This window comes from Ambystoma mexicanum, chromosome 13 (assembly GCF_040938575.1).
Source record: "Ambystoma mexicanum isolate Mex_15411 chromosome 13, UKY_AmexF1_1, whole genome shotgun sequence".
NCBI classification, from domain to species: domain Eukaryota; kingdom Metazoa; phylum Chordata; class Amphibia; order Caudata; family Ambystomatidae; genus Ambystoma; species Ambystoma mexicanum.
This window is the reverse complement of record NC_090938.1, coordinates 401917453-401940844: the sequence shown is the minus strand read 5'-3', so window position 1 is coordinate 401940844 and position 23392 is coordinate 401917453. Positions and strand designations below refer to the sequence as shown.

General features: G+C 48.7%; 1 protein-coding gene across 1 annotated transcript in view; it reads left to right on the top strand.

Annotated features, from left to right (window-relative positions):
- RABGGTA (Rab geranylgeranyltransferase subunit alpha) overlaps window positions 1–23392 on the top strand; it is a 437416-nt gene that overhangs the window by 288413 nt on the left and 125611 nt on the right. The window contains exons 12-14 of the mRNA XM_069633985.1: window positions 12102–12190; window positions 13386–13474; window positions 13659–13775. Of these exons, the coding sequence (XP_069490086.1) occupies window positions 12102–12190; window positions 13386–13474; window positions 13659–13775 (295 nt within the window). The remainder of the gene's footprint in view (window positions 1–12101; window positions 12191–13385; window positions 13475–13658; window positions 13776–23392) is intronic.

Below are 23392 nucleotides of genomic sequence, written 5' to 3'. Positions count from 1 at the left end.
TCCATCTGCAACAAAACCGCAGCAGTTCATGACCTATTCTTTCGTCTCAACCTCCATTTCCTTTGCCTAACTGAAACCTGGATCCCCCATAACACTTCTGTCCCCGCTTCCTTAACCACCTCCTCCTCCTCCTTTTCACATACCCCTCGCACTACTGGCCGTGGCGGAGGCGTTGGCCTCATCTACCACCCCAAGTTCATCCCCCCCTCTCCATCTCTTCCCCTCTTTCCCTTCATTTGTATTCCTTTACAAATCTTTCTCCTCTCCCCACCCTATTTCTTTCCTGATCATCTATCGTCCCCCTGGCCCTCTTCCTTCTATGAAGACCTGGATCACCTCCTCTCGCTTATCTCTCCCTCCCCCTCTCCTCTGTCAGTGCTTGGCGACTTTAATCTTCATCTCCCTTCTCCCCCTCAATCCTCTCCCCTCTTCTCTATCCTTGATTCCTACCTCCTTTCCCCTCTTCCTTCCTCCCCTACTCACTCCTCTGGCTCCACCCTTGACCTCATCTTCAATTCTTCCTACCCCCTTCCCCTGTCTCTACCCTTCCTGTCTATCTCTCTGATCATGCATTACTCTCCTTTTCCCTTTCTCCTCTTCCACACTCCTCCGCTTCTAACCCCTCCCCTCCAATCTACTCACGGTGTGACTTCCACAACATTGACCCCTCCCTCTTTGACACATGCTCTTCTTTTCTCCCAACTCTCCATGACTTCTCATTATCTGTGAATGATACTCTATCCTCCCTTTCCTCTTCTATTTCCTCCTCCCTCGATCAACTCTACCCCCTTTCTCTCTTCCGCCCAACCCGGAAACCCTCTCAACCTTGGCTCACTCCTCAACTCCTCTCTGAGGTGTCTTCTCAGATGTCTCGAGAGAATCTGGCTCAAAACTCCCTCGCTTTCTAACCAAACCTCTTACTTCTCTTACCACGCAATCTATGACTCTTGTCTTGCCTCAGCTAAATCCTCTTACTACTCTAACCTACTCCAATCTCAAGCGACTCACCCTTGCCGTATCTTCCAAACTCTCTCTCGACTTCTCTCTCCCCCTACTCCTGATCCCTCCTCCAATTCTTCACTCTCTCCTTCTGTTTTCGCTAACTTCTTCTCCTCTAAGATTCTTACCCTTCGGCAAAAAATCCACACCCCCTCAGATTTCCCTTCTTCTCCTCCCCCCTCCCTCATCCTGCATGTCCATCTTCTCTCCCGTCTCCCCTTCCGAAGTCTCCACCCTCCTATCCAAAGCCCACCCCACGTCCGCCCCAACTGACCCTCTCCCTTCTCATCCCTAAGATTTACCCTCTTCTTGTCCCCTACCTCACCTCCTTCTTCAACATCTGTCTGTCCTCGGCTACCTTTCCCTCTGCTTTCAAGCATGCTACGATCATCCCTATTCTAAAGAAACCTTCTTCTGATCCACTTCTCACCTCTAACTTCAGACCTATCTATCTTCTCCCATTCCTCTCCAAGCTTCTCGAGCGCCTTGCATACTCTCAACTCTCAACCTTTGTCACTAATTCCTCTCTCCTACCACCCTACCAATCAGGCTTCCGTCCCAAACATTCCACTGAAACTTCTCTCACCTCTATTCTTAACTCCCTTCTTTCTGCTCGCCATGCCAAACAATCCTCTATCCTTATTCTCCTCGATCTCTCTGCAGCCTTTGACACTGTTGATCATCCCCTCCTCCTTCACACTCTTTCCTCCTTTGGCTTCAAAGGCTCTGTTCTCAACTGGTTATCCTCTTACCTCTCTTCCCGCACCTTTACTGTCTCCTGGGGTGGCCGGTCCTCTCCTACCTATCCTCTTGAATACGGCGTACCCCAAGGTTCGGTACTTGGTCCTTTCCTCTTCTCTCTTTTCACCTCCCTCATTGCTCCTGTTATCTCCTCGTTTGGCATCTCCCACCACTTCTATGCCGACGACACTCAACTCTTTCTCTTTCTCCTCCTTCTCATCTGACCTTCACCAACAACTCTCTTCCTGCCTTACTGCCATTAAGAACTGGATGTCTTCCCGCTTTCTCTCTCAACACCGACAAGACCGAAGTCACATTCTTTCCCTCTAACTCTCTTCCCCCTTCCTCCCCTCCCCCATTTATTCACTTTCCTCCCTCCAATCTTCCTATCTCTCTTCAAGCTTGTAATTTAGGCGTTCTCTTTGACTCCTCTCTCTCCTTCTCCCAACAGATCTCCCTCACTTCTCGCACCTGTCGCTACCACCTCTTCAATATTCGCAAAATCCGTCCCTCTCTTACTTTCCACACTACCAAACTCTTAATCTCCTCCCTCATCTTCTTCCGCCTCTTATACTGCTCTTGCCTACTCTTTGGACTTCCTACTTCTCATCTTGCCCCTCTTAAATCCACCCTCTGTCTCCTTACCTCCCGTGACTCCATCTATACCTCTCTCTCTTACCTTGGCTGGCTTCCTTTTCACTCCCAACTTAAATTTAAATTTCTCTGCCTTGTCTTCAAATCTCTCCATGGTCTCGCTCCCCTTATCTCTCCTCCCTTCTCTCCTTCTACTCCCCCTCCCGTTCCCTTCGGTCCGCTGACCATTTCCTTCTCACTGTACCTCCGCCCCCTTGTACCTCCTCCCGATTCCGCTTCTTCCAACTCCTAGTACCTCTACACTGGAACTCCCTTCCTCTTGCTATCCGTTCTAACCCCACCTTCACTTCATTCCGCACTTCCCTTAAATCTCTCCTCCTCCATTCTCCTCCTTGAAACCCTTCCCTTCCCCTTTCTGCTTCCTCCTCCTTATTCTTTCCCCCTAACTATCTTCTCCCCCTCTCCTGCCTCCCCTCTCACCCTTCCCCTTCTCTCCTCCTACTCTTCTCCTCCAGTCCCACCCCCCCCTTTCCTCCCTATCCCCTTCAGTTAATTGCTCTTCTCACTGTTTTGTTGATTGATTGATTCATATTGTAATTGCTTCAACCGTTATATTGCTTGTTTTATGTATTATGTTGTTCCATTGTACAGCGCTTTGGTGTAAGGCGCTTTATAAATCAAAAAATACAAATATGCCCTCTGTATTTCTTTTACCTTGCTAGCCACACGGTACAATTTCCCAGCAACCAAAACATCCTTTACCGAACACTTTCCCAATTATGAAGTTGGAGGATTGGCTCGAACCCCCAACCTCTCAGGTACACGTCCCCACACTTACTGACTGTGCCACAAAGACTGCCCTACCTGACCTTGGATCAGCACTCCAGTCCCCAGCATTAACAGGCCAAGCACTTACTGCATGTGTGAAACCTGGCTGCACAGAAACCACGTGCAAGCAGCGACGGCAGAAAACACAACATCTAACATTTTAAATTGCCGAAGTGATGCATTTTTACCAGAAGGCACCCCAGTCTGGGTAGTGTGACAAAGTGGGCTTTTCAATACAGGTAGAGAGATAGAAAAAGGTATGCACCGCTCACAGGGTTTTAACACCTACAACGGCCGTTGGTGGCACCATGCAACTTTTCTACAAGGCCAAATCTGTAAAGGACACAAACGTACCTCGCAGCATTTTTACCCTACGGGCGCGGCGGCCAAAGAACCACCATGGCAAAAACATTTAGATCCGCGGGGTCCATCTACATTCATAAGGGCCCATAAAGAACGGCGGGAGCTGCAGGAAAAAGAGACTGACTGCCTGCAGCTCCTGCCTTATATGTGTCCCCCGGGAAGCCCTGGGGGACGCCTCTTCCTCCTCACTGGGGGAGGAAGAGTAGAGGCTGGCCACCCCCCGGAAGGTGGCGGCCAGAAGGGACAGCCCGCTATGTAGGCCGTTCCTCTAGCGCTCCCTGCGGGGCTGGTCCGCCTCTGAGGTGGATGTGCTGTAACAATGCTCAGAGCAGGACCCGGTACAGAGGTTGTCGGAGGCTAATGATGTGCTGAAAATATAAAAATACCACACTACTGCATCAGTGTCATTTGTCAGATCACCAGCTTGTGACCATGGGAAAATGGTTCCAAAAGTCAGAAGAGGATGTATTCTAGGGAATAAGCCTGTTCCCAGCTTTCGTAGGGCTTTCGTCCAACAGGTTTTGCCAAAGTCAAACAATTGTAAAAGTTAGCAAACTTTTAAAGGGTGGAGCGAGGGTAACCGGTAAATATTGCTCCAATTTACAAGCTATACTCTAGTTTTTCTCCAGACTTGGCAGGTCATTGGATGGTCGTCGGTGGTAAGTTTTCCCACTGTTAATTCCGGTCCAAGGAGCCCAGGAGTTGCGGGTGCAAGACAAAGTTCAGGTGGGATCAGGAACTGGTGCAACCTGTTCCAGTGGATGAATGCAGGCCACACTGATGTAGCATTCCTTTAGGTACCTGGCCAGACATGGCAACGCCGGTTTTGACGAAGGTCACCAATGCACGGTGACAGGAGGGGACATAACTGCCACTGTCAGTCTGTCTCCTTTCTCGGGTCCTGTTGATGCTGGAACGCCAACATTTTGCAGGAGGAAAACACAAGAACAAGCAGAGGGTCCCCAAAGTTCCAATCCGAAACACGTAATGGCAATGCCTTTACCGCTGTAGCCCAAACTAGAGTTAGTCAGTTCACAGGATGGTTCCAGGAACACCTCCAAAGAGTCCTGATGGCAGGGCACCGAGCAGTTGTCTGGAATGGTTGGTCCCACCACTCCAAGGGTCGACGCTTCACACCAAAGAACTTCTAAACATCACCAGCCAGACAGGGCTCCACCGGGACTGCAGCAAAAGTTGTTTGCCAGGCCTCCTTATGATGATTCCTTGGGTCTGTCGACATCGTCACAGCAGGGCAGGATACGTGGCTCCTCTTGGGCATGGCTGCAGTACTCCTCTTCTCATCCAGAAACTCAGCCCACCCAATGGAAGAAAACCTGCACGCACACACGAATGCACGCGCACACACACACACGATACATACTGTCTAGACATACAGAAACCAGTTGTGAACAGACAGTCCCAACCCACATCCTGGGAACTGATAAAATAAATGTTTTATTATAAACACTAAAGCAGCTAACACAGTATTCGAATTACAGGTAAATAAACTTATTCACATTTATATACAGTAAGACTTGGTTATGAATTACTCAGTTCAACAGTACAATATATACAGAAAAGTAGTTGTTGGAGTAGCATTCAAGTTTAGAAAATTATTTCTTATAACCATTTCTTATAACCAACATTTAAAGTAGGCCACACAGATATTGGTAAGTACTTTTAGGCAACCTATACTTTTAGAAAGTCCAGCCCTATCTGGGAATGAGAGAGTGGGGACACTGGGTGAACAGAGCTCCTGGGTGGAAGAACAAAGTAAGTCAGACGCTGTCAGTTGTCGAAATAGCAGGTTTCTTCTATGTTGCAAGTAGGTAAAATGTTCAGTTAAAAGGTGGTTCAGAGAGGTCAGGCAGACCCCCTGGAGGATTGTAGACCAAAGGACCTTGGGCCTGGGAAAACACATTTCGGTTGTCCATCCCAATGTGTCTCAGAAAGCCCAGAATGAATCCAGTTTAAAATAGCAAACACCCAGGTGAGTACCTAGGCGCGGGTCAGTACCTTTTCATAAAGAAAGAAGACCATGCCACTGGTGGGTTTTCAGGTGATGCGACAGCAGCTCCTGTTTGGATTCTTGACCTGGAGATTGAAGAAGGAACTTTTGGCAGGAGCAGACAGCCAGCTTCTTGCAATGGGACCCCCAGCAGACAATCTTCACAATACTGGCTTGTTGGGATTTGACACAGTTGTTGGTTCTGTGACGGTTATCGCATAACACAGCAGGCATCTGTTTCTCGCTCCCTAACTTGGAAGGGGAGACGTCTCAGAGCGGGAAAGAGTCACTGTAGATCCAGCAGAATGCCTGTTAGGGAGATTTCTCATTTTTCATGCTTCATCCCCTCCCCTCTCCTAGTGAGAAGCCCAGCACTTTTTGCTGGACTTCTGGACCTTTTTCTTTCAATCCTGAGTGAGTGGTGCCTTTTTCCTCATTCATTCTTGTGGGCTCTGTCTTTTGGAACTCTATACTTTGTATTCTAACTGTACTATGGAGTCTGTCTGCTCCATAACTCTTAAAGGCATCTGTGTTTTACTACTGCAGCACACCGCTTCTTCTGGGCTGTGTTTCTGGGAACTCTTAGGGTCCTCCTTTAAGATGATTTTTCTATATCCTCAAGTACTACAATTCTTAAGGTTAGTTAGATACTTAGTATCTCTCCCAAACCTCTATAGTCTGAGAGATTGGCACACATCACCTTTAGAGGAGTGCCAAAGGGAAGTATCCCCCTTCTCTCTGCTCCTGTGACGTATTGGTCACATAGACAATCACCTAGTTATGGCTGGTGGCAGTGGACGTGTGTACCAACTATTATGTATTTGAATACCGCAGGCTATGTCCATAGCACTGATAGTGCACCATAGGAACACCCAAGTACCAACTTTTGGGGCCTCCCTTTTTTTTCACCATTGCTAGCATGGTTTTTCTTTGTTAGCCCTTCTACCATTCTGGGAGGGGAAGGTCTGTGTGTGTGTGTTTTGCCTTTGTCGGGTACCAGTAGGTATCCCCGCCTAGGCTCAAGAATGTTTGGGCAGGCAGGAAGTGGGGGGGGAGAGTTTTCACCCCCGTCCTTTGTCTGCCAGAGTCCCTGAATAGGTCCAGCTCCCACAGGGGGTCTGGCTGCCCTGATTGGTGCTGGGAAAGATTGTAGAGGAGTGTGTGCAGGAACTGCATAAAAGGTGAGGCTTCTGGAGTGTAAAGCAAGTCGACCACAGGAAACCGAAGTAACCGAAGAAGACGACCAGCAACAAATGCAGACCCTTTGCAAGACTGTGAAGCGACCACTGCTGTCCTGACCCCATTTTCTGTGCGACAGAGGAGGTCTGACGAGGAAGACTCCTTCCCTTTGGTTGGTGGGAACAACCAGTCCCAAGACTAACTTTGAAACAAGCCATCTCCCGAGGTCCTAAGAGCGTCCAGAGCTCGGAACCCCAATACCAGGAGACCTACTTCCCATTTCGAGTGCATTGTCGTGGAAAGGCTGAATCCTTCCAAATCTTTGTTGAACCCGTAAGGACACTCCAGAGATATGATCCAACTCGCCCAGACCCCCTCTCCAGAGCGTGGAACTGCAGGAAGCGAAGAAGATTGATTGGGAGATCTTTGTCCTTTGTTGGTGCTGATAAAAAGGCGGAAAAAAATGCGGAGCTGACCAAGAAGTTGATGAAAGTCGTGCTACATATCCCCCCCCCCCCCCCTAGACTGCTGCTGGGAGACACTGTCGATTGTCCTGCCTTTCGTAGTCAGAACAAGGAATCCGGAGGTCTGGTCCAGAGCTGCCACATTGCGAAGAAGCCAACACAAACACTTTCTTCAAACCAAAGTTACTGTGGGGGAAAAGGTATTGCTTACCTGATTCCAATAAGTCGCTCCAGAGCGTTGGAGTGCATGTAGAGGTATCGAGGGCAACCCCTTCTTACTTCTGACCCAAGCCGCTGCTTGTGTCCCCTTCTCAAGTGTGTTTTCCGGTCTCCTTTGTTAGTTGCTAACTTGCTCCTTCAATAACTTTAGACACTGGAAGAAATCTGCAGGAACTCTTCATAATTTGTGGTTTGTCAAGACTTCAAGCTCTCTTCGAACTGCCTCTAGCTAGGGTTGTGTTTTTGGACTTAAAAGATTTAAAAAAAAAAGATTGAAAAATGAGAAGCCAGTGCCGTGCAGAGGGCCTGGGAAGAGACAAGAGAGGTAGAAACTGCAGCAGGATTGGCCAGTTCCTTGCCGATTTTAAAGAGTTCAGCCGAGTTGTTAGATGCCTCAGAGACACGCGCTTGGATGTGAGCTCTCTTCTTGGTGCGGACAGAGATCGGTTATTGCCTTTGGAGCAGGCGGCAAGCCAGTTTGTCAGAGGATGTACATGAAGCACACCATTTCCTCTCAGCCACCCTGCACTTGCGTTTAAGGGTGAGGATGCCTGAGTCATACCAGGAGTTGCACTTGGCTTTGGGCTTCAGGTGGATCCTCATGATGGGCAAGAACATCGAGAGTATCAGATATAGCAGAATGGAGCATGGAAAGGACTGTGTCAGGGTGTGAGCCAGCCAAAGGGGGATGGTGGGGTGAGAAAGTGGCGGCGAAAGCCTAAACTGACAGGTGTTTCATGGGTCGGGTGACCGAGAAGGTGGGTGAAAGTGACGGAGTTGGCTTGGCCTTGGGGTTAGAGAGGGTGAGCTGGGTGGAAAGGAGAAAGTGATCACTCCAGGATAGAGGAGTGGTGAGAGGGATAGAAAGGGGAAGGTCTAAGGAGATCAGAACATCTAAAGTGTGCCCTGCAGAGTGAGTCGGGCCAGAGGGGAGAGTAGAGAGTGAGTCTCAAAGGTCGCAAAAGAGTCCAGAGGAAGGACAGGAAGCATCCAGGTGGATATTGAAGTCTCCAAGAAGGAGGAGTTGAGTGGCTGAGACTTGGATGGAAGAGGAGAGGTCCGCCCACTCAGAGAGGAAGGAGGAGATCTGACCAGGTGGCCGGTAGATAATAGCCACAGTAAGGGAATGGCTAGGAGAGAGAGAGAGAGACAGAGCCTGTAGACGAGGCATTCGAAAGAGTAGTCCTGCGTAGGAATGACAGAGGCAGGAATCCACTCGGGGAAGATCAGGGCTACACCCCCACCGAAACGGTTGGGCCTGACCACGGAGAGGATCTTGTAGCCGTCAGGGAGGAGAGTGTCAAAGCTTGTGACAGAGCTGGCCGTGAACCATGTCTCGGTGAGACCAAGGACATTGAGGTCAAGATCCTTCAGAAGGCGGCAGATGTCGGAGGAGTGTTTGACAGCTTAGCGAGAGTTTAGAATGGCAATATGGAGAAGGTTGCTGTCCGTGAAAGACTTCCGGGGAGAGGGGTACACATCAGAGGTATGCCCTGCGGAGGAGTAGAAGAAGCCTGAAAAGGGGGGGGCAGAAAGGGAAGGAACAGAGGGCACGGTAGCTAAGAAGGGAGGCAGCAGGGGGAGGCGACGAAGCCGTGGCGGGGGGGGGAGCGTGGACAGCAGGAGAAGAAAGGAAATTGATGAGGTGGGGGAAGCGTCTATTGAAGAGGAGAAAAGGGCTTAGGGCCTTGGGCCAAGACAGTCCCATTCACATAAACCTTAATGATGACCTTTGAGTAGTGGAAGGAGGCCAGAAGGGCCTCCCACCGGGTGCTACCATTAATGGGAGAAGAAGAGAAAGGAGAGAGCACAGAGACCATATGTAGGGTCCATAGGTCTGGTGAGGGAACGACAAAGAGGATGTCGGTGAAAGTTTGCCTGGAGGAGGCACTAGTATAGATGTCAGCGATAGGGAGGCCTGGGTTGGAGACAAGGGTGTTCTTTTTAAACTTCTTCCTACCAGATTTAGTGAGGAGAGCAGAATAGTCGATAGAGAAGCAGTTAGAAAAATAGGAGAGACAGAGAGAACCATAGAGTAGGTAGGGAGTGGAGAGAAGAGGAAGGGAGAGGGAAGTGGAGAACACTAGGGAAGGACACAGGACAAGGTGCAAGCATACAAGCCCAAGAGAGGCGAGACAAGTTGAAACAATTGGACAAGACGACAGACGCTCAGATTTAAAGGAAATCACAATGCAGTTTTCAAAACGGGTGAAAAACACACCCAAGTTTGAGAGTCCTGAATAGCTGGAAAAAGGCCTAGATTTCACAATGCAATTTTAAATACTTTCACAATGCAATTCTAAAACGGGAGAAAAACACATCTAAGTTTGAGAGTTTGCTAAATGGTCATCTTTGCCGGGTAGAGTGAGGTTCAGAACTTAACCTGGACCACTCTTACTTTCCAGAGTCGCAGGTGGTCGACGGCTGGCAATTGGCTTCCCCTGCTGACACCTGCAGACAGCGCATGGAGCAGCCACCAAGGAGCTGCCCTTTGCCTTGTGGCCCTCAGCTGCAGGTGCTGCGGGGCATGGGGGTCTGCCCTGGGGAGGTCGCTTAAGACCAGGAACCTGCCATTCCGGGAAGGAGGGCAGGCTGGAGGCGGGAGGGGACTCGAGCTGGACGAGGAAGTCTCGGGAGGGAGTGGGGGAGGAGATGGGGCAATGCGGGGCTTGGGGGCACTACGAGACCCATGTGTCCCTTACCACAGCTGCGATAGTAGCCTGCGTGTAAATTTCACAAAAAATCGGTACAAAATATCCACTGCCACCAGTCCCTCAGATGAACGTGTCACTAACTAGAAAGTTACAGGATAAGTGGAAAAGGGGATACATTGTGTCCCCTCAGCACTCCACATAAGGTGGGGTGTGCTGATTCCACAAAATAAGTTAGGCAGGATAGAAAGTATCCCCCTATCCTTGGAAACAGTGGTTATCACAAGGATAATAATAAGGGCCGCTCAAAGAGCCCCTTGCAACACTGCTGTTTCCTGCAACAAAAGATGGAGGAAAGCATTACTCCAAAAAGTGTTGAAACAGTTCCCAGAGATGGAGTAAAAGACTGAGTGAGTGGGGAAAAAGGTTCCTACTCCCTGAGAATTTATCAAAAATCCAAAAGTCCTGGGGAGTGGGCAGGCTATAGCACAAAAATGAAATTCTCCCTAACAGGAACATGCACACATGGTCCTGCACTAGCCTGCAAAATCCACGGCTTTCCTGGGCTGTGCATGACCATAAAAGGAATTTCCTGGCAAGGCAATTGGGCCAACAAAATAAAATGGCGAAAAGAACAAGCAAAAAACCTTGTGGCGTGGCAATGTTTAGGACACTAGCCACAGTTAGCCAAACACGGTAAGCGCAGTAAGGCTAACAAAAAGTATTGCAAAAATGGTAAAAAATGCATCTGCACACGCTTGTCTTTAGGCACATATAAACCAATATACAAAAAAGCTAGCGTGTAGTCTAGTGTCATACAAAAGAAACCCAATTGCTCTGCAATATTAGATGCTTTGTGTAATGATAGAAAGTTACCCAAAAAATAGATAACGTGTAACAGGAAAAGGGAAACCGTTTCCCAGTACTGACAGTCTGAAGAACAGGTCTGTTTTCCTCATAACCATGAACAGCAGTTCACTGGAAAAAGTCAGGCAAGAGTGCAAAAACAAATACATGAAGTTTGGGGCTCCATAGAAATGGAGGAAAAGTTGCTAAATAGAGAACTTTCCTAAAAGGGGGCAGTGTGTTCGCATATGACCTAAATCAAGGATATGCAGTCTCAGTTTTGTGCTACTGGTCCCCCTACTCCTTCCTGCTCCCACTTATTCAAGAAATACCTGAAAATGCCAGACTTAGTCAATATGCAACTAAGGCCCTGACTCTTTACAGAGAGTAATGATTTCCCCCGCCCCACTGAATCGTACCCAGATTTAAACACCTAAAAACCTTAGATACAGCTTTGTGTGTGAAGTTTGCTGCTTGCCATTTAACAAGTTGTGGGATGTTAGCTGACCATGGATATGCCTCAAATGAATGGCTATGTCCGTTTTCCTGACACATTTCAGTACTGTAGTAAATCACCCATCTCCAGCAATTCACAGACCACTCCTATGCGGAGTCCCTCCCTCAGATTTCTGCTATACCCATAATTTCTCTCACGGTTGTCTACTTTTCTTCTCTAGATTGTGCAGCTTTAGTATCAATGAGCTGTTGAGATAGCATTTTACACTGAACAAGTAGTTATTTACAAGATTCTTCTTTTGGACAAAATATCTTATATCTTTATTTATTTGGTTAAGGAAACTGGGGTTACATCTATAAACCTTCTCCAACTCCTTTTGTAGATATCCTACCAGGTTGTCTTTAAGATAAAAATTTTAGCAAAATTGTGAACTCATTTTAGTTACTACATTTCTCTTACTTGCAAGCTCGAACGTGGTTATGCATATACTTTCCTCCTCCACAAATTAACATTTCCATGATGTCTTTACAAGTCTCCTGATACTAACATCTGTTTAGTGGCATCCTGTTCTCGGTCTCTTCCTAATTTCGATCCCTTTTTACCTTTCCTTTATTAGACTATCATCTCACCACCATTAGACTCCTATTCCTCCCTCGGTTATATCACCACTCTTCTATTTTCAAATCCTCTCATGCTGTCCTACAGAACACCGAATCACTTAAGCACAATTTGTTCTCTCACCCCTCTTACAGATGCGAGCTCTCTGTAGAAAAGTCCACTGTGCTGCAATCAGAACTGGAATCCTGCAAAGAGCTTCAGTCGCTGGAGCCTGAGAATAAGTGTGAGTAGGCACATATGCTGTGGAGTAATTATGCAGCAGTGCATACAGCGTCTCGTGGCATTCCAAGATGCGCTGTGTATTAAGCATATTTGTCTGATCTACAAAAATACCTATGTGTTTGAGCACTTAAACCATTGATGTTTAGAAAAGGACTGATTTCGGAAATATTTTACCAAGTCTTTGAAACATGTAGCAAGTTATTGTGCTTTGAGCAAAGATCTCTGGCTGTATGATATGTACGTGCCATCAAGTAGACCTCATTCCTTGAATGCCTAAAGCATTCTGAGGAAAAGTTTGTTTTTTAATTGTGGTCTTTACGGAGACCTGATGCAGATATCTTTAAAGGCAAATGCATGGACCATTTTAGAATCCAGTTAAAAGTGGCCTGCCTTCCACCTAGCTGTCAATCCTCAAGGGTCTTACTCTCAGTGGACTTATGCCTTCTCTCCTAAGGTTCAGGTGTTCTGTCAGGCCTCTACTTTAAAACAATCCTTTACAAGTCGTGAAATGTTGTGCTGAATTGTATTTAGACTTGGCAGCTATCTACTGTCCTTAAAGCAATCTTTAAATCCAGGCTTTGGGTACAAGCCTTATAATGATGTATCTTTTCCTGTAAATTGTTAGTTTTTCATGGAATGCATTTTAGGTTTTGATCTATTAGTGTATTTTATTTCTGTTTGTGGTTTGATTCCATGTTTATTGGTTGTACAGTGCTCTCTTGCACCTCTGTCTGCTTTACTCGTTATAAAAAGATTTAATAACATACATGCTTCGGCATAGACTGATCCATCGTTTTGCCCTCTCAGCAGTGTCTGTTTTACTCTGCCGTCATATGCCGCCTAATTCCAGAAAGGTCAGATTAAATAAACACGTAGATGGAGCTCCAGTATGAGTGTTCAAAAGCTATCTTTTCATGGAGTACATGGCTTCCTCTGCCAGACCAATCATAATGCATATGTGTTTGTCTCTTGACATTTTCTAACTGAACATGATGGCAATGAAGACAATTAACAGTTTAACTGACTTTTAAAAGGTGCAGAGACTGAAATATTAACTGGGATACAAAGAATAGTTCAGCTGGAGAGAAACAAATGTAGACTGGATACTTCTGGCAGTTCCTAGCTGCTAGAAATATATGTATTCGTGTTTGGCATTTTATGGATGCCTTCTGACTCACCTTTTCCATTATGCGCAGGGTGTTTGCTGACAATCATTCTCCTCATGCGAGCCCTCGATCCCTTGACCTATGAGAAAGAAACTCTCCAATACTTTGAGACCCTGAAGGTAAGTAGTTATGAGGGATTGCCATTAGGCCACCTCCTTCTGTTCATGTGACATACTGCATGTGTTATGTTGGATACTCAAGTTAACAAACTTCTCTAGGCATGGCCCTCAGGAGGATACCCTGTGAGCAGAGAGGAAAAAAGAGAAAGATGGTAACAAAAGAAAATCTTTTTCCTTGTACCAGGCTGCAGACCCCATGCGCACCGCTTATTTCAATGACTTGCGCAGCAAGTTCCTGATTGAAAACAGCATCCTGAAAATGGAGTACGCAGAGGTGCGAGTCATCGACCTATCACACAAGGTACGTTTTCAGTCTTAACCGTGAGGGCACCTGAAAAACAAGAACACAAGCCATGTAGAACTTTGGATTTGGGCAGATAGATGTCTGTCACAAATAGGTCTCCCATCTCTGTCTAAGGCATCCTGACTTCTCTGCCTCTGGTGCTAATTCTTGGGAGACGGCACAGATCCTAGTCCAAAGAAGGGAGACTTGCTGTCTTTTGGATGGACTAATTGAAGCATATATGGTTTTGCATTGTTAATCTGTTATAGAGGTGGTTGGTGGCCAGAAATAAATTTGCTTTTATGTAAAGATTTTAACATTTTTGGGCGTCAACAAAGGGTTTGTTTGTAATGAGACTGCCTTACTATGTTAACGTGAACCCTACAATACTCCATGTCTTGGCTGCACTTATGATTATTTTTTGATGGTTTTGGTAGGAAGCATAATCACTGAAGAACGAAAGAATAGGCACTGAGATGCTGTGTTGTACATACTACTAACCCAAAAAGTATCATTGGGCTATAGTACCCCAGACACAATCATAACTGAATATTTATGATTTAAGATCAGTCTCAAAAGTAGCACTTGATAATGGAAAAACGTCAGAGAAGGAAATATACATACTGCATGCTAATGATAAAACACAGCTTCAATTTGCATTGAGCTAATCATTGCATGCTATATTCATTGCATACAATCTTTAAGATCAGGGCAATCTCAAGACATGCAAAAGTGTATTACAGTTTTATTAGCATGGCATCATAATGATGAAGAACCATTAAGGACAATATTGGCTTTCTTGCCCCTGCACTTGCTGAATTCTGCAACCACTCTGTTGCTACTGGATCTTTCCCCTCCTACCTCAAGCGCACCCGTGTGGTCCCCCTCCTGAAAAAACCTTCTGCAGACCTGTCTTGTCCAGCCAACTACCGCCCCATCTCTATCATCCCCTTCCTTGGGAAACTCTTGTAGAAGCTGGTCTTTCGCCAACTGACCCAGCACACTGAACTTGTTGGTTGCCTACACGACCATCAATCTGGATTCCGAGCATCCAGATGCACGGAAACTGCTCTTCTGAACACCCGTGAGGAACTGCTTGCATCTCTTGACTGCAACTTTCCAGCTGGTCTCATTCTACTTGATCTCTCCTCTGCATTTGACATAGTCAACCACTCCATCCTCATAAAACGGCTCTACGATACCCCAGGTATCTCGGAGTGGGCACTGGACTAGCTGATCTCCTTTCTCAATGACAGTCCAACCCAGGTTATTCCAGGCTCTTTCTCCTCCACCACCGCTATCTCCACCTGCGGCGTCCCAAAGGGTGTACAGTCTTTTTACCCAAAAATGTTCATTGAGCGCTTAAAAATATTTACTTTTTCATCGAAACAATTATTCACTGAATTTTTCAGTGAAAAAGTCTCAGTAAATATTTTAAGATGAAAAAGATCTCGAATTTTTGGGGGGTTTTAAGGGCATAAAATGGGGGATTGTGGGGAACCCACCCAATTAAAAAACAAAATCAAAAGTTATCGCTGTCCATTGCTGAACTTCATTGATGACTGTATGCAAGCCATCGAGCGCTGTCCAGTTCTGAAATTACTTGCTGACACTGACTTGTGCACCGATTCTTTTTAAAAAAAATGTTTTAAATTGCATAAAGTGCATTTACCGATTTAACATTAAAAACAAATTAAGTGTTTATATACCAAAACTCGTTACGGTAAAAGTGTTTCGTGTATAAACTCTTTTCACTTTATGTATGTAAATTCAGTGAAACATTTTTTGGTAAAAGAAAATCTGTAAAACTTGCCTTTAATGATTTTGTTTTCTCGAGGTAAAGACATGTAACTGGCCCAAGGGCTCCAACCTTTCTCTCTGGCTCTTTAACGCCTATCTTGCTCTGTTTGCACACCTCATTTCCATCTTTTTCCCTAACTTCCAGTGTTATGCAGATGACTCACAACTCTTCAACCTTCCTTCTGGTCCTCTCCTTACTTCCTTCATCATTCCTGACTGCCTACCTGCAATCCAGTCCTGGTGTACCTCCAATGATCCCTGCCTCAATGCCAGCAAGACTGAGATCCTTCCTATTGGGAATCCTGCTACCTCTGGCCATCTTCTATGGGCTCTCTCACCTTCTCCGTCATCTGAAGCCAGAAACCTTGGTGTCATCTTTGACTCCTCTTTCCTTCCTCCCGCACATTCAGGACCTTGCCAAAAAGGCCCACTCTCAAAGGAATCTCGTTTTCTCACTTTCCCCCAGAAGCAGGGGTGCCTGGAGGTGTTGGAGCGGCCACCGGGGCTGCCCCCAATAGGAAGATAGCCGCACGTGGGCCTTGGAGCCTCCCCCCAATATCGCCAGGGGGTCGGCCTTGACTGCCCTCCTGCACAGCTGAACCCAGGTGAGCACACGGCCGGCCCCCAGCCCAGCGGGCCCCCCACCCCAATCTGTACATTCAGTGGAACTTTGCCGGAAGTGGTGCCCAGCGCCGGGGGGATAGCAGAGGCAGCCCCCTGGAAACACTCTACTTCCTCACCACATTGGGGAGGCACAGCGAGGACGTGCAGAGTGGTCTAGATCAAGGAAGAGAACTCTGACTCCAGTCTCTGTGGCGCTAACAAAAGGCCGCCTGGGCCCCTGAGTGGACTACCAAGAAGGGTAGCAGCTTGCCTCCAGGGCACTGATCCACAAGTACTAGACCACTGGCGCTCAACTTGGGGTGATTAGAGAAGCAACTTGTAAGGTGGGGACCAGGGACTGCTGCTCACCCAGAACGCGTCCGGAAAATGTCAAAGATCCGCCCCTCACATATCCCATTAGACAGACCACAGCGGTGGTGTGCGAACAAACCGTGATACCAGGAGGACATCAGAGGGCACACCGAGAAGCCACAGCGACCTAGGGAGAGTGGAACCTTATGAGTTGGAAAGAGTCTCTCGCGAAATATCAGTTTACGCCAGGACATTCAGAGATGGAATCCGCACACACCTCCACACCAGCCCCAGACATGAACACCATTCAAAACAACATCCAGACGATCCTCGACGAAATTAGAGGTATGATGACTGACATGAGGGCCAAGCTGGCCAACCTCACGGCCAAGGCCTCCACACTGGAGGACCGGATGGAGGGGGTGGAAAACAACCAGGTATCAACGGACCTCCTCGAAACACAAATGGAAACAAGGTTTAGGGATCTGCAACGTCGAGAGGATGATCTCCGACTCAAGGTTGACGACATGGAAAATCGGGAAAGGAGAAACAACTTGAGGATTTTCAGCCTGACAGAGACGGAGGGGGAGACCAAAGTGAGCTTGGAGGGTGAAGTTCAAGACATCATCAGAATTGTTCTAGGGTCTGACTCTGGAGAGGCGCTCCTGCTCGATAGGGTCCATTGGGGATGGGAGGGGTTCCCGTTCAGTGCTGGCGAGATTCCACTATTACAGAGACAAAGCCAGGCTTCTGGAAAGGGCAAAAACCCTGAGAGACCTACAATATGGAAACTCCAGGGTGACAATTTATCAGGACCTATCAGCCCTCCTACTCCAGATGAGGAAAAAATGCAGAGCTATCACCAGATGGCTACAGGAAAAAGGGGTCCGATACCGTTGGGGTTATCCCTTCCACCTGGTGTTTGATTGGCAGGGAGAGAGGTAACAGCTCATTACAGAGGAGGACATTCAGAGAACCACGGGTGACTTGGTGGGGGTCCGCCCGGGAACATCCAGAGAACAGAACAGAGACGACGGGGATCACAACCGAGCCCCCCCAAGGCCCGAATCGCACCCAGGAGAAGCTTAAAGTCAAGGACACTCGAAAGTTCCAGAAAACTAGACATCCCCAAGTGGTTCGTGGAGGTCCCACATGAACACACTGAGAGGGCTGAATGCTTAACCATTGTGCTGAAGTCGGTACACATTATCTCTGGGGACCTTAATGACCTGGGGAAAATGCATGTTATCTTATGTTCTCACTGCGGTTGCCGGGTTTCTGTTCAAAGGACATGGTTTAAAGTTGTAGAGTTGACTGGTAAGAGGCTAATTTAGTGGTAAATGACGGGGTCCCCTCTGTTTCGCCCTCGAGAAAGGTGGGGGCCTTCATCAGACCCACGCCGAGTGATATTCGGCAGGGGTACTCGCAGCCGTGATGGACGGACCAAGTGTTGTGGGCGTTGGGGGGGGGGGGGGGTTCAAGGGACAGGGGCCTTTATCGCGACCCCGATGTTGGCCGAAAGGGGGAAAGATTTTTGAGTGCAGGGGTCAAGGGAACGTCCTATATTATTGCATTTCCCAGGGCTGCGGTAGCAACCCTGGCGGTTCGTTGTTAATTTCGACCCTAACTGGGGTGACGGTGACAAACGCCTTACAAAATGGGTAAGAAAACCACGGGAGGCGGGGAGGGTTGGGGACAAGGGCAATGGGAACATCACGTCATGGATCTATGGGTTATATATAGGGATTGACCAAGGGAACCACACTGGAATTTCTAAGGCTCTGGTTAGCGACGATCATGGTTGAAGGCCGGATTGGTACGCTCAACGTTAAGGGCCTAAACTCGCAGAATAAGCGATCTCTCACAAGCAATATGTTCCGCAAACAAAAACTACTGGTCCTCTTCTTACAAAAAACACATTACAGGAGGGGGGCTGAGTCGGCGATTAAGGGAAGGGAAATAGGCGGGAACTTTTGGGCCTCGCACAAATCTTCTAAAAAAGAGGGGGTTGGCATCCTCCTTGGAAAATCGTTGCATCTTACCGAGGTAGAGACTAAAAGGGGTTTTGGGGGCCGATTTCTTGGGATCGAGGGATTCTCCCGGGGAATGCGGATTACACTGGCCACCCTGTATGCACCCAATGTAGGTCAGGTCAAATTCATCCGTAGGGTATTGGAGGTCATGGATGACTAGGCAGAGGGGGCGATGATCCTGAGTGGGGATTTTAACCTCATCATGGATCCCTGGCCGAGGCCGTCGAAGGACACGCTCGGGGCTCCGCCCTCGAGGCCTGTATTGAAGCCATCAGCACCACGCTCGACGCCGATTCTGTCGACGCCTTTCGAGGAGGATTTTTCAGAGGTGCCCCGGAGACCGGTGGAAACTCCGAGAAGGGCCCTGCAGAAGTCAGCAAGGCCTGTATTCGAGCCTTTTTCTGTGCCCTCATGCAGGGATTTATTCCAGCCTCTGGATTACCTCTCTGAGGTGGATGAAGGGTCTGATGAAGGTATGGTTCCTGAAGAACCATACCTTGACATCCTGACAAACTCATGTCTGGTCCTAGCCATCTAGAAGACCTGCGTCAGTCCTTGCACGACACCAGTGGTCTGGACACCTCTCCAGAGGTTGAGTTTGGTAGGTCTGAGCCTGGTACGCATGCTGAGTCCTTGTACCGCCGCCTTATGTCAAGGGTGACGGAATACTTGGGGTCGTCTGCGCCACCAGTGGATTTTCTGCAGGATGACCTGACGGATATCCTTGATCAAGGTACCCCAACTGACCCGGTACTCCCATTCCATATGGCCTTGCAAAGAAGGGTGACAGCGGCTTGGACTGCTCCGGAGAGTCTCCTGGCAGTGAGCAAGTCTTTGCTGAAAAAATACCGTCCAGCCAGTAGCGACCCCAGCTACTTGAATACGCACCCCACTCTGGAGAGGTTGGTGGTGTAGGCAGCTATGGCCCCGGCAAAACAGGCGTCGTACCCTACCATCCCTCCTGATAGGGACGACAAACGTTTTGATGGCTGGGCGAAGAAAGTGTTTTCTTCAGGGGGTATGGCTTTACAGGCAGCCAACTCTGTGTGTGCTTTAGCACGTTTCACTCATACTCTGTGGAATTGTCTCTTTGGCGGCTGGACATATTCCCGAAGGGGAGGAATGGGATGGCTTTCTTGTTCTTGTTCAGGATGGTAAGGATGCCATGTGTGAATCTGTTCAGTCGGGTCTGGACATGGCAGATTGCGTCAGCCGGTCCATGGCGGCGAGCACCGAAATGCGCAGATTTGCGTGGTTGCGGAAGTCGGGGTTTGCTCCTGATGTACAAGCCCGGCTTCTCAACATGCCCTTTGATGGTGAACATCTTTTTGGCAGCAAGGCTGACGAGAGCCTTGAGAGGTTGCAGACCTCCAAAGCTGCAGCTAAGTTGTTGAGCGCTGCAGTTCGCCAACCTCCGCCTTTTCGTCCTAGTGGACAGCAATGGAGGGGAGGTTCCTTTCGATATTACTCATCCTTTGGTAGATCGAGAGGAGCTGCAAGTCAAAGGGGCCACCGTAGGAGTACCAGAGGTGGAAAACAAGGTACTCGAGGTGCCAAGGCCGCTCGGGCAGTTGCCTCTTTACCCTCAGGCAATGCCGCAGCCGCTTCAGCTCAGTCATGAGGCCATGTCCCATGGTTCGCCGGTTGGGGAAAGGCTGGTGCAGCATCTTGTAGAATGGCGTGCCATTACTTCAGATGTGTGGGATCTGGAGATCATAGCCCACGGCTCCTGTCTTCCTTTCCGGCAGAGTCCTCACGACAATCCACCAGGGAATCTCTCTTTGAGGAGTCCGGATCCGCTCCTTGCGCAGGAAATAAAATCCCTGCTGGAGAAAGGTGCCATAGAACTGGTGCCTGTAGCAGAGAGGAACAAGGGATGGTATTCCCCTTATTTTTTGATTTCGAAGAAAGACGGAGGATTGAGACCCATCATGGACTTGCGTGGTTTGAACAAGCTCCTCAGGAAGGACAAGTTCAAGATGGTTACTCTCTCTCAAGTCCTCCAGGCCCTTCAACTTCAGGACTGGTTGGTGTCTCTCGACCTCAAGGACGTTTACTTTCATGTGCCGATCCATCCCAAGCACACGAAGTACCTGAGGTTCGCGGTTGGCGACTCGCACTTTCAGTTTCGGGTTCTGCCTTTCAGATTGACCACCGCCCAAGGGTTTTCACCAAGCTCATGGTGGTGGTGGCAGCGTATCTCAGGAAAGGGGGGATTCCCGTCTACCCCTACCTGGACGATTGGTTGATCAGGGCGCGCTCTCCTGAGCAAGTCCTGGATCATCGGTCTGTCACCTGCCACTCCCTTCACAAGCTGGGCTTCTCCCTCAACTTAAAGAAGTCCCACTTGATGCCAACTCAGCGGCTCCAGTACATCGGAGCAGTGCCCGACACGTCCCTAGGGCAGCGTTTCCCTCCACAGGTGAGGGCTCATCACATTCAGCAGATGGTGCACAAGTTTCAACATGCCCAGAGTCTCCCGGCGTTCGAGTTCTTGAGACTGCTCGGCCTCATGGCATCCTGCATTCTTCTGGTGCCAGAGGCCAGGTTGCGGATGAGATCTCTGCAATGGGCTCTCAAGATGCAGTGGTCACAGTCCTCCGGCAGGATGTCGGACCCCGTTCAGGCGCCGCCCTCGGTCGCCCAGGATCTTCTGTGGTGGGCCGTCGAAGGCAATCTGATGAGGGGGGGCTCCATGTTGGCTACCCTGGCCGGAGGCGACTATCGTGACGGACGCATCCCTCACGGGATGGGGAGCTCATGTCAACGAGTTGACAGTCAGCGGTCGTTGGTCTCCGTTGGAGTCCAGACTCCATATCAATCTGTTGGAGCTGAGGGCCGTCAGGCTTCCCCTGAAGGCTTTTCTGCCGACTGTGCGAGGAAAGAATGTCCTGATTCTGACAGACAACACAGTGGCCATGCACTACCTCAACAAAAAGGGGGGGGGGGCAGGGTCACTTCCTCTGTGCAGACAGGCGTTGCAGCTCTGGTTCTGGGCCATCCAGCAGGAAATTTCCATCTCGGCAGTTCATCTGGCCAGAGATGAAAACGAGACTGCAGACGCTCTGAGCAGGCAGAGCGCGATCTCTCACGAGTGGGAGCTGGCTCAGGAGATTCTCCTGGAGATCTTCACCCTATGTGGGCCCCACAAGTGGATCTCTTCGCCTCCAGTGTCAACCGTAAGTGCGAAAGGTTCTGCTCGCGGGAATTTCCTCCAAGAGGAGCCTTAGAGGATGCGTTCGTGGTAGAGTGGTCTTTCCCACTGCTGTAAGTGTTTCCTCCAGTCCCCGCCATCCCGCAAGTGCTGCGGAGGTTACGTAGGTTTGGTTCCCGGATGATCCTCATTGCTCCGTCTTGGGCCCGGAGACCGTAGTACCCGGACCTTCTCGACTTGTCCATCTGCCCTCCACGCCGTCTTCCCTACCGAGACAATCTGCTCTCACGGGAAGTGGGTCAGGTTCTCCATCCAGAGGTCAGATCCGGCAACCTTCACGCTTGGCTTCTGAAAGGTTGAGGTATAAGGATTGGGACCTCCCTGAAGACATGATAGAGGTGTTGCTTTCGGCCAGACAGCCTGCAACTAAGTCCCTGTACCGTTGCTGTTGGAGAAAGTTCTGCGACTGGTGCAGGGTTAAGAATGTGGCTCCTTTTTCATGTGACATTCCTGTGGTTCTGTCTTTTTTGCTTTCGTTAGCCCACAAGGGCCTGCAAGTGGGTACCATTAAAGGTTACCTGGCGGCGCTGTCCATATTTAAGCACTTGTCTGAGGAGTGTTCTTATTTCAAAATTCCTTTAATTTCTCAGTTTCTTAAAGGGCTCACTAATGTGTTTCCTCCGTCACCTTTCCAGGTGCCCGGTTGGGATTTGAACCTTGTTCTCAAATTCCTAATGGGTGCTCCATTTGAGCCTTTACATTCTTGTCCTTTGAGACTGTTAACCCTTAAAACTGTATTATTAGTTGTTTACTTCTGCTCGCAGAGTGAGTGAGTTACAGGCACTTTCTGTTAAGCCACCCTTCACGGTGTTTCATAAGGACAGGGTTGTCCTTAGGGTTCGTCCTTCCTTTCTTCCGAAGGTGGTGGCGGAATTTCATTTAAGCCAGAAGGTCATTCTTCCGGCATTTTATCATCCTCCGCATCCTGGTAAGGAAGAGGAGAGGCTCCATAGGTTGGATCCTAGGAGAGCTTTAAGTTTCTACATTTCACGCATGTCCTGGGTCAGAGTGGACGATCAGCTCTTTATAGGTTATGCTGGAAGGCGGTGGGACAAGCTGTCGCTAAGCAGACTTTGTCTAGATGGACTATCTTGGCAATTTATGAATGTTACCTCTTGGCGGGTAAGGACCCTCCGGTAGGCTTACGGGCCCATTCTACTAGGGGTATGGCTGCCTCTACTGCCCTGCAGAGAGGTGTTCCTATTCGTAACATCTGTGAATCAGCCACATGGGCTTCGGTCCATACTTTTGTAAGACACTACTTCCTAGATTCTATCCATGGGCAGGATCTGGCCTTTGGCAAGGCGGTCCTTTCCTCTGCAATTTAATTGGGCATTCTAAATTTCTAAATTCTTTTCCCTCCTTGATACGTTGGTACTGTTTTGGGAGTCTGTCATAGATATGGAATACGTCAGAGGACCCAATCCCCTTGAAGAACAAGTTACTCTTACCTGGTAACGTTCTTTCGATGGGATGGTCCGATGACGTATTCCATATCGCTCCCTCCCTACCTGCCCCGCTACAGAATTTCTTATGTGATTGCAGCTTACGTTTCCGCAAGGTTTTCTGTGGTCATACTGGCAGACGATTGGTGCCATACGTTCTGGGGAAAAAACTCCAACTGAGGCTACGGGCGTCGTGCGTCCTACTTATAACATCCGGTGACGTCGGCT